The sequence below is a fragment of the Otolemur garnettii genome, unplaced genomic scaffold (genome assembly GCF_000181295.1).
Source record: "Otolemur garnettii isolate 467f Iridium unplaced genomic scaffold, OtoGar3 scaffold00022, whole genome shotgun sequence".
NCBI classification, from domain to species: domain Eukaryota; kingdom Metazoa; phylum Chordata; class Mammalia; order Primates; family Galagidae; genus Otolemur; species Otolemur garnettii.
In genome coordinates, this window is record NW_003852417.1 from 20,468,469 (window position 1) to 20,481,822 (window position 13,354).

Below are 13,354 nucleotides of genomic sequence, written 5' to 3' on the forward strand. Positions count from 1 at the left end.
GCTCCTGTGAGGGCGGACAGTCATGGGTGACCTCTGGAAGACTGCTGGCCCAAAAGAATTGAGATCCTTGCCTTCCCTAAAATCCTCATTTTGAAAGCATTGATTTTTTTTATGGCTGTATTTTATATATATTCTCCATATACAGTAAAGGCTTCAAATAGGGTATAATTGGTGTTAAGGGCTTAGATGTGGGAGGGATGCCAGTGGCTCTCCCAGAGTCACTGACACTGGGCTCCTGAGTCTACACTGCCATAGGGTGGGTACCTCAACACATACCATGTTAAGAAATGAGAAAAAGAGTTCTTAGTAGCAGCAGAGTATTCAGTCAAAGGAATTATGCTTTATATACATATAAACATAACAAGATAAATACAATAATACCCTGTATTTGTGTAACTATTTGTGTAGGATTAAACAGGGGCCTCCCAAGCAAAATGCTCATCATCCTTAATCATCAGAGAAATGTTAATCAAAACTACTTTGAGATATCATCTAACTCCAGTATGATCAGCCCACATCACAAAATCCCAAAACCAGAGATGGTGTGGATGTGGAGAAAAGGGAACACTTCTACATTGCTGGTGGGAATGCAAACTAATATGTTCCTTTTGGAAAGATGTTTGGAGAACACTTAGGGATCTAAAAATGGACCTGCCATTCGATCCTATAATTCCTCTACTAGGTATATATCCAAAAGACCAAAAATCAAATATAACAAAGATATATGTACCAGAATGTTTATTGCAGCCCAATTCATAATTTCCAAGTCATGGAAGAAGCCCAAGTGCCCATTGACCATGAATGGATCAATAAATGGTGGTACATGTACACCATGAATATTATGCAGCCTTAAAGAAATATGGAGACTTTATCTCTTACATGTTTACATGGATGGAGCTGGAACATATTCTTCTTAGCAGAGTATCTCACGAATGGAAAAAAAAGTATCCAATCTACTCAGCCTTACTATGAAACCAATTTATAGCTTTCTTATGAAAGCTATAACTCAATTATAGCCCAAGAAGAAGGGGAAAGGAGAGAAGGAGGGGAGGGAAGGGGGAGGATGGGTGGAAGGAGAGTAATTGGTGGGACCACACCTACGGTGCATCTTACAAGGGTATATGTGAAATTTACTAGGTGTAGAATATAAATGTCTTAACACAATAACTAAGAAAGTGCAGTGAAGGCTATGTTGACTAGTTTGAGGAAAGCATTTCAAATTGTATATAAAACCAGCACATTGTACCCCATGATGGCATTAATGTACACAGCTATGATTTAATAATAATAATAATAAAGAGAATTTAATGTCTATCATCTATCTACTTTTAGTGTCATGGCACTCACTGCATAATCAGAAGACTATTCTCATTTTAGTCACCAAGCAATAATTCCTTATTCCCAGCAAAATGTTTCAAATATTTCTTCCACTGCCTCCAGGTGCAAACAATGCTGATCACAACCAAGAGAAGAAAGTGGCCAAAGACAACACAAGTGCTGGCGAAGGTCCTCCTGAACGGGGACAGAGGCAGCTACCGCACTGTGTATGTGGCTGCTTTTATTAATGAGAAAGGCTGGCACCTCGCATATTGCCAAATGATAACAGTTTCCATAAAAGCCACCTGGGAAAGACTCGATATCAGACAAATGTGCTTTGATTAGCATGACGAGCAATCAGCACTGGGAATGCTAAAGCAAGAAGTAGAAAGAAAGTCGATTATAATGCATGAGATAAAAATAGCCCTGACTACAGCCCAGGTTAAAGGTTCTCACCCATCCCTCAGGAAGAGCTGGACACAGGGACCTGAACCCTCTGGACGCTATACAGCTGCTGCTGCAAGTGCATGTCATCTGGGCGACTGCTATGTCAGCTGAGCACTCTGTCATTCTCCACAATTCATTGTCATGTCCCAAATCCCTGAGCTTCAAAACAGCCCTGGTTATGTTATATGGATACTTGGGCCACATTAGCCTCCTGATTTGCAGGGTCAAGATTCTTAAATCAAGACAGAGCCGCACCGCTGGCTTCAGGCTGCCGTGGCTGGGGTGAAAGCTGTCAGATGGGCTACGTGTTACTCTACTATGCCGTTTTTTTTTGTTTTCAGAACAGTCTCTTGTGCATTGTTTCCATTGATTTTTATAACAAGTCAGGAAAGGGAACCACAGAGGTAAAATGACCCCGAGATCTCTCTTCAACTTACATTGAACCTGTCTTTCTCCATCTTCAATGAGGAAAGCTTATCTTTCCACTCTAAGTAGAATAATACTGTAGTTATCCCTATTCAAGAGAATTTTATTTTATTACTCTTTGCAAGGTACTGGCTTTCCTTCAAAGCTCTTCAGGCATAAATTCAGAGTGATTCATGTCTTGTTAAAAATAGGGCCCATATTTCTTTGGGATGTGTCTCACCTGAATTGTTTGATATATAGAAATCAGTGAGGCTATAGAATCTAGATAATATTAATAAAAGTTTCTTAATAAGAAGAAATAAGGAAATAAAAAGACACCTCCACATACTTATACAGATTATCTAGTCCCAGCCAGTCAATTCACCAATTAAGAAACTGAGGCCTGAGGTTATATGTCGGCCAGTAGTTGATCCACCACTCAACTCTTCACTGAGCCCTTCCCATTTCTGAAAGAGCAAGATGGGTGAGAACAGCTTAGCTGGTTGCAGTAACCTGACTCCTCCATCTCGCACAGATTGCACACCATGTGGCCTCGATGGTTGGCAAGCTCTGGGCTGTGGCTAGCACCTGTCACCCTGGCCATCTGCAATAAAGTCACAGGTGACAGTAGGCTTCTCGAGATTGCTCTGGGGACAGTGTCCTTCTAGACACCCAAAGGGTATAACTTGGTTGTGTCACAGAACAGAGTGAGGCACCCCAGCATCTCTGGCATGTGGGTGATGCCCTGAATTTCTGAACACACTGCCAGACATCTGATGAAGGAGAGCCTTCCCATCATCAGAGGGAACAGGCCCGGGAAATGCTGCATTTTAGGGCGAGTTTGGTCTAACAAGAAGAACGTAAGATTCAGAGTACAAAAACTGGAATCTAAGAGCTGACTGTGCCATACCCTGGCTTTGGAGGTCTATCACTCTAAGCTTCTAACTTTAAGCCAAGAAATATTTAATGAACACCTATGGTAACTGGTCTTGGCTAGGCTCCTGGGACATGGCAGTGAATAAGGAAGATGAGGAAGACCTAGCTTCCTCCTTCCGAAGCTTACTAATTAGCTTTAGTGTGGCACCTGTAAGTTGGGGATGCTGATAACACCCATCTTGCTGCGGGTGGGGACACAGGGCTCACTGGTGAGCCAGCTGGTAGCTGGCCCCGGGCCTCCTTTGTGGTTTTACAGCCTCTTCCTGCCATTCCAGACAGGAGCCCTGGGCAGCTGTCCCAGCTTCCTTTAGTCACCTTCCCCCATGCCAGGGGAAGTTGTTGTCTCACCCCAGCTCCACCATTTCTAGCTCTCTCTGGGCCCTTCCTGGGGTGCTATCAGTTCTTATCTCACCAAAACCAGACTCCCAGACACCCCGGCTTATTTCCAGCCTCAGCTCCTACTGAAGATGGGAATTTCTGTTCCATTTCTGGTTCACAGAGATGTCTATTCTCTCCTCAGTGGAGGGGACAACAACTCATGGACACCTTGTACAATAACTAACATTAGTTTGTCTTTAAGGTCAGTCAGGCCTCTGGGCCCTGCCCCTCCCAGAACAGTGCCCATATTAAGCTCTGGCCCTGGCCCCAAGAGCTTATCACTTTTCTTCCTAAGTGGGTCAAGACCAGCTGTGATAGTTTCCCATTGCTACCTCATGGCTTAACACAACACAAATTTATTATTTTACAGTTCTGGGGGTCAGAAATACAGAATGGGTTGCTGAGTGGGGATACATTCGCTCTGGCTGAGATTCTGGGGAGAATCCATGTTCTTTTCCTTTCCAGCTCCTGAGGTCACTTGTATTTCTCATGGCCCCTCCCTCCTTCATCAAAGCCAGCAGGGCGGCATCCTCCCTCTCTGTCCCTGTGCCCTGTGCGTCCATCTGCACTCTCCTTCTCTGACTCCAGCTCTCCTACCTCCCTCTGTTTCTCATTAGGACACCCAGGGACTTCACTGGCCCAGCCCAAACTATCCAGGAAAATCCCAGCTGCAAAGTCCCTTTTGCCATGTAAGGAAACATCTTCACAGGCTCTGGGGAGTGGGGCATCTTGTGGGGTGGTGACTTTGCCAATCACACTAGCCTTTAGCACTGGCCTGTGCTCTCTGCTCAGGCTCCATGGCCTCTGGGAGATAACTGATAAGTGTAACTGCTGTCCGGGCTGGGGGTTCCTTTTTCTTCCCTCCAGAGTGCCACAGGGGTTTCCAGAGGCAAAGGTCCCATCTTGGTGCTGTGGGTGACCAAAGGGTGACCTGGGTCACAGGGCAGTTCAGATTCCAGCAACTGCAGCCAAACCTTGGGGAATGGGTTTCTCTCTCTAGGGGGTGGAGAGGGGTGTTTCCGGGCCTCCTGGGTTTGATGCCAGGTGTTGGCCATCATTTGCCAACTCCCTATCCTACAGCAGAGCAGGAAACAGACTTAATGACCAAATAGAGTAAGGTCTTTACCTTACAGATGAGGAGCCCAGGGCCTAGAGAGGCACAGCGGTGCTCCCCAGGACCAGAGCCAAGCCCTGCTCCCCAAGCTCCTGCACGTGCTCAGCGCCCCACTGCCCCATACATAGAGCAGTAAGGTTCGGTTTAGGAGGGGGTAGCAAGCTCACCAGGCATCTACAAGCCACTCCTTCCCAGGGAGTGGTGAACTTAGGAGGCAGACGAGGCAACACCCTGGGAGAGGTCCCTCCTGACGGGGCGGGAGTAATATTTCACTGGAAACCTCCTCCCCCTGGCAAGCACACAGGTCATTATGCCAAACTCCGCTCAGAGCCCAGGTTTCTGCTGCCAGGTTGGTACCAGGTTTGCATCAGAAGAAGATTCATAAATCACAGCTTGCTGAAGTGAATCCCCAAGGGTCAGGCTCTAAGGCTCAGGGATCTCATTGGTTGAGAGATGAGGGGCAAGTTTCTGCCAACAGAACCAGAGAATGAACGTGGCCTTTCTTGGTGTGTTCTAGAAGGTTGTCAGGGATGAGAGGCTATGCATCCCTCATACAGTGTGATGAGGAGTCATGCTCGGGAGAAGGAAGGCGTGAATGCCCAGAGTGGTGATTCTGCAGGGCGAAGACTGGGCTGGAGTAGATGTGTTCCTGCCCCTCCTACTTAGGGGCTGCCCAGTCCCTAGGCATATTCCTGACCCTACAGTGCATTTGTGTGCCACAGTGGGCCCCTTCCCACTCTTGGAGTTAAGACAGGCAGACAGTTGTTGGGGATGGGAGATGCTCTGGGTGGCAGTACCCTATGCAGACAGCTAGGAGAACCACCTCCTGGACTACCTGCTTGCCTGCTGCGCCCCAGCCAGTGTTTCTGGTTGAGCTTTTTTGATTGTTGTCATGGCATAAAACAGTTAACAATTCTTTTCCCCAAAAGTCTAAGATAATTCAATAGAATGCAGTTTCAAATGAGAAGTTTTGATCCTTTTGTGTTAAGAAGTGACAGCATGTTTTATCTTATTACAAAAGTAATGCATGTTTATGGACTCAAATTTGGAAAATGGCAAAAGCGCAAAAGAAAATGAAAATCACTGATAATTTAGTCATCCAGAAATAACTTCTATGTTTCTTTACAGACTTCTTTATGTATGTATATGGTTTTTAGTTTCATAAACAATTTCAATTACACACATGGTGTAATTGGATTTTTTTAAACCTAATAGGCCTTGAATACTTCCCCGTATTATTAAATATTTTTACACAGCATCAGTATAAGGGTGGCATAATATTTTAGGTATACTGTTAATATATTTTAGTTATTTAACTAAGTCCTTATTTGGGAGCATTGTTATTATTTCTAGTTTTTCACAATCATAAGTATTATCAAAATACAATAGTTTTTTAGATAAGCCAGTAGGAAATTTTTGGTTGCAACCTTGTACCTTTAGGTATATCAGCTGATATGGAAATAAGACTTTCTATGAAGATATATTTTGACTTTTGAGAGTTAGTATTGTTAATAGAACTCAGCTGAAAAGTTCCTTCTTTCCTCTCCTAACAATGTATTAATAGATCCAGAGAAAAGAAGATAAAGGGGCAACATAGGCTTTCTTGGTGAAGGAATATCTGGCAAGCACAGGTTATGGGAGGCAGTCAGGGAGACACCTGCTCCAAGAAGTTCCTTAAGGGGCTAGAAAAGGATCAGGGACATTAATGACCCTGGGGGCAAGGTGAGATGACAGCAAACCAGAAATTCTGAGTGCATTTATAGAAGGCAGATATCCTTCAGTAGCCTTCAATGTATGGCTAAAATATAGATATTTTTATCTTAAAAAGGAAGAAAGAAATTTAAGCTTCGCTAATAAACAGTGTTAAACAGTTAGACACACACACACACATGCCTATAATTGGTGAATATAGAATAGGTAGGAGCCCATGATCAAAAATATTTTACAGATGAGACATACACTAAAATAAAGTCTAGAAATTATGGCCTTAAAGTGGGAACTTGGCCACAGATAGAGCTGCAAGGGAAGGATCCTGGGGGACCCAGAGCCTGGCCTGTGGGTACTTGGCATGGACAGTCCAAGTATGCATTATCCAGTTTGGAACATATGAAAAGGAAAGAACATTGTTCTGCGTGTGTGTGTGTGTGTGTGTGTGCACGCACACACACACACACCAGGCACTCCAATTTCATTTTCCTTCCGTTCTAGTTTGCTTACCTCTTCTGACTGCTCCCTTAGCATCAACATCCTTGTAAAACCAGAAGTCTTTTCTAAAGGCTGCTCCTACAGACAAAGTGAAGTGTGCAATTATTGACTCCCATTAACCAGGTGACCTTACGGGTGAACCCTGAGCCCTGTGGGCTGTAAATATGGGACTTGAAGCCTGCACTAGCACATTTCACTCTGCAGTGGTGCAGGGCAGGGATGAGCTTGGTACTTTTTGAATAAAGCTCTCCAGTGGTTCTCTGGCCCTGAAAGTCCCCCCTTTTCTATCTTACTGACAAACATGAGGTTACCTCCTCCCCCTTGTCATCTACAGAGCTTGCTCTCCAGAAAGAGTAGCAAACCCCTTTACCTGCAGGTGTCAGAGGTCCCAGTCAATCAGGGAATGAAGCCTGAGGCAGAAATGGGAGCCTAATGCTGAGCTTCACTGGATGAAGGGGAAAGTTCTTGGCCATCCTTTATCACTCCAGTTGCCTATCGACACCCCCACAAGTCAGAGGTGAGACTCAGGGCCAACTCAGCCACTTAGCTGCAGCCTGCAGTGACTGTGGGTGGAAAGGGGGCTGCATTTAAGGGAAATTTCCCATCAAGCCTGCACCTGTAGCTCAAAAGGCAGCCCAGGTTCTTGCTACTCCTGGTATGGAGTCCACTTGAGAGATGTTCAAGGTCTCTTTTAAGAATATTTCACAGCTCTGGAGTTGGGGAGGAATAGAAGGAAGGATGGTATGAATAGGGAGTCCACCAAACCTATCTGATCAGACTTCAAGGGGGGTGGTATATGAGAATTCATAGCACCCAGGTACAGGGGATCCGCAAACCAACCCAGAAACAAGGGGGAGAAAATCTCGGTGGAGTGAATTAAAAGATAAGCCCAAATCCTAACCCTTGGTGTTATGAAGATGCCCTTATTTGAGCATAGGGTATTTTCAGATGATATTAAGTATCCTGATATCATGGTAGATGTAAGGTGGACCTTAAATCCAGTAGATGTGTCTGTCTAAGAGGCAGATTTGAGACAGACGCATGAGGAGAAGGCCACATGCTGAAGGGGGCAGAGACTGGAGCAGTGTATCTACAAGCCAACACCTCTAAGGACTGTCAGCAACCTCCAGGAGCTGGAGAGGCCTGGGACGGATTCTCCTTCAGAGCCTCCTGAAGTTACCAGCCCTGCTGACACTTTGACTTCATGCTCTTGGTTTCCAAACATAGCAGAGAATAAATTCCTGTTGCCACCTATTTGTAAGAATTTGTTAACACAGCCATAGGAAAGTAACACACAGGACACAACAAGAGTAGATCAAAAGGTTGAATGAGCCCGCTCTGGTGCTGCAGTACCATGCCGCTTCTCATGCGGAAGCATCCTTAGCCATTATGGGGCTCTTGGACGGTGTTTTTCAACCTTTTGCAGGGGGTAGGAGTTTGAGAAAGGTCTCACTTTGTCATCCTAGATAGAGTGCAATGACGTCGTCATAGCTCCCAGCAACCTCCAACTCCTGGATTGAAGTGATCCTCTCTCCTCAGCCTCCTGAGTAGCTGAGACTAAAGATGCCCACCACAATGCCCTGCTAACTTTTCTATGTTGGGAGAGTCTGACTCTTACTCAGGCTGGCCTTGAAATCCTGAGCTCAAGCAATCCTCCTGCCTCAGTCTCCCAGAGTGCTAGAATTACAGGCGTGAGCTACCTTGTGCCTGGCCATCATCTTTTTGAAAACTAAACCATCTTGATGAATAGAAGAATCTATTCTTTGTCATCACTGGCAAGGCTCCATCCAGGCTCTCCACCAAAAGCAAAGCAAAACAAAGCAAAACCATGAGAACTGGAGCACTGAAGGCTCCTCGCAGCAGAGCCCACCCCACCCCTTCCTGTGTATGCATAGAGTGAGGGGCTGGGGCAGGGGCTCTGGAGTAAGTTTTCAAAGGGTTCAAGCTAAGGAGTAAAGTCTTGTCTTTCTGGAGAAGAAGAACATGTTCCCCTGACTGCATTCCCAAATGCCAGAAATTATAGATCTCAAACAAGCCCTTGACACTTCTTAAAAAGTCACCAAATACCTCAACCTGATGGTTGCTCAAGATTTTATTAATTTATAATATTGTGTTCCATCAAAATCATCACTTTTTATTATCTTGCTGCTCTGAATTGTATCTGTCTTATTATCCTCAGCTACAGAGGCCATAAATTAAAATCATCTGGAATTTATACTCTTACAGTTCATTATCTATGATTGGTATTATCTTGCTGCCTTCGTCCGACCCTTCTGTTTCCTTTAAAAGAAATATTGCCATTGAGCCCCAATATCAGCTGACCAATAAATGCTGAATTAGAAAACCAAAACAGAACAGCAACTACACTACCCCAAAGGCAACCTTATCATTCTTCGTCATCACTGCCAGCATCCTTTCTGCCAAAATGACAGAGAAACTGAGACTCTAAAGATTTGAGAGTTGGAATTGTAAGGTAGGTCCTTGCTTCACCACTGGGCAGAACGGGCAGGTCATTTTCTCCTCCTGTACCTTCATCTCTTTTCTTGAAGTTCAAGGGACATTATTACATCACCCTGCTTCATGAGGAACAACCTTACTTTGGGGAACAAGTAGTGATGTAATGAATTGACTCAAAAAACAATGACAGAGATTCATTGATGAAAGTTCTGAACACCTACTGGTGTCATTACTAAGGTGGGCAGTCCCTGCAATGGTTGGGAAGCTGGTCCCATTAAGTCTGTGACTTGGCAATGTCATATGAGTATAGACATTTGATCCTCCATTTGACCCTCTAAAAATAAGAACAAGTTTCTGACAGTGGTAAGACTCCCCCAGTCATACTTGGATGTATTTGTTCATAAGAGAGCTTAGTAAAAAGAGTCTGGTGTGTTCAACGTGGCTTTTGCTGTGCTTGTTCACACCATCACCCTTAGTAATGCTATCTACTACTTAGTGGTAAGAGCGATGACTTTCAGAGAGATGAAAGTTGACAAGATTTACTTAAAAACTGGATATTCCAGTCTTTTCTGATTCATCTAAAGGGAATAGGTTTTCACTCAATGCATGTACTGACCCTTGGCTCCCAGCTTCACAAACACATAAAGGTATTGCTCTGTTTCCACACCGAGTTCTGCTAAGGAACACTAAGAAGTGTACGTTTATTTTTTTTCCTTCCTTCCCTCGTCTCCCTGTTCTTGTTTTCTCAAGCACTCAATGTAACCGGCATGAACCAGAGATCACAAGGTAAAGAATGGAGGGGGAGAGGCAGCTCAGAGAGTAGAAAGCACAATTTATTGGCACCATAAAATTTTGTTTAAAGCATCAAATTTCAGAGTTATAATGTCTGACTTTGCAAGGTTGGTAGAATTCACAAAGAACAAAATTGCCACTTGTCCCCTCTCCCTTGATCTCACTGAACTGTAATCACAATTCAATCCCTAGAATATAAATTAGAAAATAAATCTCCCCTGACCAAAAATGCATGTTTCCAGAGGGTGGGTACTAAAATCTAGAGATATCCCTTGGGGTGGCTAAATGGGAATAAATCTGAAAGAGGTCCATGTCAATAGTACAGCAAGCCTAACTATGCCTCCCAATTGCCTGAGAAACTTATAAAAAACAAAACAAAACAGCTTCCAGAGAGGGTGAAGCTGCAATAGATACCCTTTGTTTTATTCACCAGATGGACAAAAATGATAAAGTCTGACAATACCAGGTACCGATGAGGGCATAAAACCATGGGGAGGAATACTAATAGGTCATCAGCGGGAATATAAATTGGTGCAACCACTTTGGAAAATAGACTGGCATGACCTAATGAATGGAAGAAACACTGACCCCATGACCCAACAATTCCACTCTTGTATGCTCTAGACTTAGAAACTCTTGGACATGTGTACCAAGGCAGAGACACAAAAACGCTTCCTATAATATTGATGGTGATAGCAAGAACCTAGACACAACTCAAATGTCTGATGACAGTAGAAGAGATAAACTACAGCATTTTCATGCAGTCGATTCCGCATAGTACCCAAAACAAATGTACCCAGCCACATGTATCAAAATGGAGAAAAGAGCATAATTCCATTTATATAAAAGCTTGCAAACACACACATATGTTGTTTGGGGGCTATATTCACAGGTGGCAAGGACATAAAGAAGAGTAAATGGAGGACTGACGCAAAATATAGAGGAGTGGTTACCTGGAGAGGTAGGAAAAGCTTGTGATCTAGTTGGGGGCAGAGGGGGTTATAAAAGGACTTAGACCATTCCAATTCTTAAGTTCGGTGGTGGAAATGAGCTTTCTCTTTTAAGCAGGTGTTGGCTTATTCTAATGTTATGCATTAGAATAAAAATACCTGTATTTTTGCTCATGCTAGCTTTTGTAATACAACTGTAAAATATACAGATTCCCAGGTTCCATCTCAGATCTACTGGATCAGAATCTCAGGCTATGTGGTGTAAGTAGTACTTTTGGTAAGTTCTCCAGAAGATTGTGATGCACTATCAGGTTAAGAGGCACTCACCTACACACATAATACATATCGGTATCTGGGTGAAAGGTGCTAAAATAGAAACCAAGGTCAGGAAATCTCAAGAGAGTCATAAAAACAGAAAAGGTCAGCACAGGAGAGTGTATATAGAAAGCCAAGAAATCTCACTGTTCTGTTGTGACCAGGTAGAGGCAGGTGTGCAAACCTCACAGTGGTAGTTGTTGCCACTTCCACCCTCTCCCACCAGCCTCTCTGAGCCCTGTCCCTGCTAGACCTCCTAATAGTATAAGCCTGAGATCATCACCTCCAAGAATGTGGCCACACATTGGAAAAGATTAATGATAGGCTTTACCCATCTAAGAGCATGCATGCTGTTTGAGTATATAGACCTGGTCACAATTCTATAATCCATCCCACTACTTATTTAACTATTTTTATAGAAGTATAGCTGCAGACTCTGGCCCTTACTTTGCTACAAAGACAGCAACATGATGCGGTGAAAAGTATGTCCTGGTCGAGGACTCAGGCATCTAGATGGGGACCCATATAGACAGGCTGTGTGATCTTGGGCCAATCACTTTTCCTCTCTAAGCCTTAGTTCCCTCATCTTCCCCGGCTCCATCATAACTCTGAGATCTACTGAAATAGTAAAGTTGGAAGTGCTTTGCAAACTGAAAACACTACCCTGGCCTGTCTGATAAGTCCATTGCCATTATAGTTTTCACTTTTTCCTAAAAGCCAGAAACATAGGCAGGCAGTCCTGGGTCAGTTATGTTTTCTGAGTCCAAGAAGTTGGGAGCCCTAAGCTTTGGCTCAGAAAGACCTGCAACTCCATGAGGGCTTAGTGCCTCCATCTGTCTCTCTTCAAAACCCTGTGAATATTTAATACCCACTCACTACTTACTCAAAGCCTACCTTTTCCAGGCCCTGATAATTAGGAAAAGGATGTTCACCAACAGCGCAGGACTACTGGAAGCACCATTCGAAGCAAGCATGCAATCTGAATATTCATGAATGGCTTTGAAGCAAACATTTAACCCACTTCTACAATACTTTCCAAATTCGGATCGCCAGATTTAGCAAATAAAAATGTAGGACACTCAATTACATTTGAATTTTTTAGTATAATTGGAATAGTTTTTAGTATAAGTGTATTCCAACAACATTGCATGAGACGTACTTATACTAAAAAATCATTTGCTGTTTATCTGAAATTCAAATGTAACAGGGTATCTTGTATTTTATCTGGCAACCTCCTTTCAAATGGACAGAGAGATCAGCACTTTCTCCTTCAACTTACATTGGCAAGTCTGCAAGGATTTCACAACTGCATAGAGTTATAAAATCCTATTTCTATTACTTAAGAGTAAAGCTTGGGGCTGATCTTAAAACTGGGCTTGCATCCTTCCCTTCCTGGCATGGCCCAAGAAGCAATGCAGAGGTGCAGATATCAGAAACAAGTTTCAAGGGAAATAGGGCAGAACAGGGCTGAGGAAGCCTCATTTGAAACAGAAATAAGCATTCTGGCCTGGTCCTGGCCCACCCAAGACACTTCCGGAGGCCTCTACCCTTACCTCTGGGCATCTCCTTAGAGCGCTCTGCCTCAGGCCCATCCAGCAAGTCCATCTGGGAGCCCTCCTCCAAAGGGACGCGGCGCCAGGACCAGCTCTGGTTCCCGAGGTCATGCAGTGGAGGGGAATATTCCAGCTCGCAGGGGGAGTCAAAGCTGCACTCCAGACCTGCAACAGTAGCGCAGTGCTTAGTGGAATAAACGGAGTCCCAGACGCAGCCTTCCAGCCCCGCAGCCCCTTGCCCTTGAAGTTCGGCCTTCATTTTATCCACAACCTCCACCCTGTCCAGAGAGGCCAGTTGTCAATTCCATAGGCAGCGGGGCTATCTTGGTGAAAAGACAAGAGAATAAAACGTGTCCTTTCTATGGTTCATATTATGGGAAGTATCCTCAGAGAAGATAATTTTAAAGAAATAACAAATCAAAAAAGAGTTCACAGCTTGGATGTGAAGGAGCCCCGTGTCCGGCCAGGTTACCTGGAGACAGAGA

General features: G+C 44.1%; 1 protein-coding gene across 1 annotated transcript in view; it reads right to left on the reverse strand.

Annotated features, from left to right (window-relative positions):
- ALK (ALK receptor tyrosine kinase) overlaps window positions 1–13,354 on the reverse strand; it is a 701,480-nt gene that overhangs the window by 462,714 nt on the left and 225,412 nt on the right. The window contains exon 3 of the mRNA XM_003787498.2: window positions 12,870–13,034. Within this exon, the coding sequence (XP_003787546.1) occupies window positions 12,870–13,034 (165 nt within the window). The remainder of the gene's footprint in view (window positions 1–12,869; window positions 13,035–13,354) is intronic.